The 2423-nt window shown below is 46.5% G+C and overlaps 1 protein-coding gene and 1 long non-coding RNA gene across 3 annotated transcripts in view; one reads left to right on the top strand and one right to left on the bottom strand.

The window, feature by feature from the left end:
* SUCLG2 (succinate-CoA ligase GDP-forming subunit beta) overlaps nucleotides 1-329 on the bottom strand; it is a 296024-nt gene extending 295695 nt beyond the window's left edge. The window contains exon 1 of the mRNA XM_004018340.5: nucleotides 9-329. Coding sequence (XP_004018389.3) covers nucleotides 9-329 — 321 coding nt within the window. The remainder of the gene's footprint in view (nucleotides 1-8) is intronic.
* Nucleotides 220-2423, top strand: part of LOC121817233 (uncharacterized) — a 101768-nt gene continuing 99564 nt past the window's right edge. For both annotated transcript variants that reach the window (XR_009597509.1, XR_006057042.2), the window contains exon 1: nucleotides 220-365. This is a non-coding gene — a long non-coding RNA (uncharacterized LOC121817233). The remainder of the gene's footprint in view (nucleotides 366-2423) is intronic.

Below are 2423 nucleotides of genomic sequence, written 5' to 3'. Positions count from 1 at the left end.
CCGCTCACCTGGGACCTGGCCGCCAGGAGCGGGGGCCGGAGCGCCAGGTCTCTCAGAAGTTTCCGGGCCTGCGCTCCCACGGGGGCCGCCATCTTATCCAGGAAGCCAGCGAGGGGATCCTGACGGGGTGCCGGCGGGGCGGGAGGGGGCTGGAAGAGGAAGGGAGGGGGAAGGGGCGGGGCCGCCCGCCGCCTACCGCCCGCCCCGCCCCCTCCGCCCGGCCGCGCCTGGTGACCCTGGGACGCGGCCGCACTCCTGAGGGAGCGCCTGTCGAAGCCCTGCGTCCCCCACGACGACCGCCACCTCGGCCCCAAATTCACTTTCAGCATTTGGAGCCTCCTCTTCGCGCTACCGCGGGTCACAGTGTGAGCGAAAACCCACCCCGAGCCCAGCGGTTGTGGACTTAAAGTGCCCTGGAGCGAGAGGCCAGTGCCTGTTGCCAGTTCCAGGGAGTGCTCTGAGGAGCGGCCAGTGTGGGATGCCAAGCGAGGGATAGGCCTCTGCTCTGGTCCTGGGGCCTCAGGGGCTCCTGTAGGGAAGCGGTGTTTGAGGTGAACCTTGAGGGAGTAAGGGAGAAGCAAGCGGGCCTGAAGAGGTCAGTGGAGGCCCTCTACCCTTTAGTGAGACTTTGTCTCTTTGTGAAGATTTAGACAAAGGTATTGAAGGATTTTAAACGTGTAGTCGCCCGAGTAAGACCAAGAGTTTACTTGGAGTTTATATAACTCTAAGCACTGTCTGTGGAATAAAAATAGCTAGCAAATATGCTTAATATATGGCAGGCACTTTACAAATAAGGACTCGTTTAGTGTTCATAGCAAGCTTTCCAGTAGGCACCAATGGAAAAAAAAATCCCCATTTTGCAGAAGAAAAAACTGAGACACAAGGAGGTTTCCTTGCTTATTGAGGGTCACAGATCTGATAAGGATGGAAAGTTTCAAACTCATGCTTTCTTCTCCCAACCCTATAAAGTGTCATTTTCGAATTTTTAACCTTACTTTATTCTTGAGCCTATGATCGTGAGAAAAGGTACAAATTTAACAGAACTGAGCAACTATTTCTGCTAGTTTTCTTTGAAAGTGAAAGTCACGCAGTTGTGTCCCACTCTTTGTAACCCCATGGACTGTACTGTCCATGGAAATCTCTAGGCCAGAATATTGGGATGGGTAGCCTTTCCCTTCTCCAAGGGATCTTCCCAACCCAGGAATCCAACTGGGGTCTCCTGCATTGCAGGCAGATTTTTACCAACTGAGCTATCCTTTTGTTTTTGACCCCCCCAAAAAAAAATCTACAGAAAAGTTGCAAGAATATTATCCCCAAACCCCCAAATATCCTTTATGCAGATTTATTGATAGCACTTGTTTACATTTTGCCTCAATCCCCATTTTTAATAGATATAGATATGTAGCTTTATAGCCGATTCTTAGTCATAGTTTTACTGGCTAAATTTCTTATCCATTGATGATTATTTCTTATATCAGTTTTTACTGTGATGGTTGTAAAATCATGATTGTCTAGTTCCATTCCTTTCTATATTTTCTATAGTTTATGTTCTACTCAGAAGAGCTTTATTGTCCCCCATGTTTGTTTATTCTTTTTTTTATTTTTTATTTTTTGTTCTGTTGGGTGTTGGTACACCTGAGATCTTAGTTGCGGCATACAAGATCTTTTCTTTGTGGAGGGCAGGCTCCAGATCTCATGGTCTTCCTGATTGGGGCCTATTTGCCCCGCTGGAAGGCGGATTCCCAACCACTGTTTCGTCAGGGAAATCCCTCTTTATTTATTCTTGTTTTCACTTGTATCAGTATCAACTTACAGGTCCCTTTTTTTTCACTGTCAAACCTATGTTCGTTCCTTTACATGTACTCAGTTCAGCTGCCTCTGAATATGGGTCATTTAATCCTCACAGGAACCCTGTAAAGGATGATGCTATTATTCTCATTGTGCCAGAGGGGTAACTGCATGACAGAAATGTAACTTGCCCAGGGTCACAGCTTGGGAGCGTGACCCAAAGCTGACCATACCCTCCTAACATGAGTCGATCTGAATTCCCACTTCATCCTCATTACTCGTATTGAGTTCTACCATCTAGTCAATATGGAGAAAAGACTCTTATTAATGTTTGCAGACTGAATGTTTAAACTTGATGAGAGCTTTGAACATGTTGACAGAAGGAAGCAGACCACCTGTAGAATTCATCAAAGTCTGCTTATTCAGACAGTCTATGGCAAAGGAGTTGGTTACTAGCACTTTCTTTCCAGCCGAGACTTGAAAGGGTTTGAAAAAAAGAGTACACTTTATAAAGAAGAAGGTGAACCTATTTAGACAGTCTTTGAGGAGTGTTCTATTAGGATGGAATTTTTTTCTGTAGGGGTAGAGTTTTTGGAAATGGAGTGGGCAGAAGCTTTCTGATTACCATTCAAGTG

Source organism: Ovis aries, chromosome 19 (assembly GCF_016772045.2).
Source record: "Ovis aries strain OAR_USU_Benz2616 breed Rambouillet chromosome 19, ARS-UI_Ramb_v3.0, whole genome shotgun sequence".
Taxonomy (NCBI): domain Eukaryota; kingdom Metazoa; phylum Chordata; class Mammalia; order Artiodactyla; family Bovidae; genus Ovis; species Ovis aries.
The sequence above is the reverse complement of the archived record's forward strand: the minus strand, read 5'-3'. Positions and strand labels throughout refer to the sequence as shown.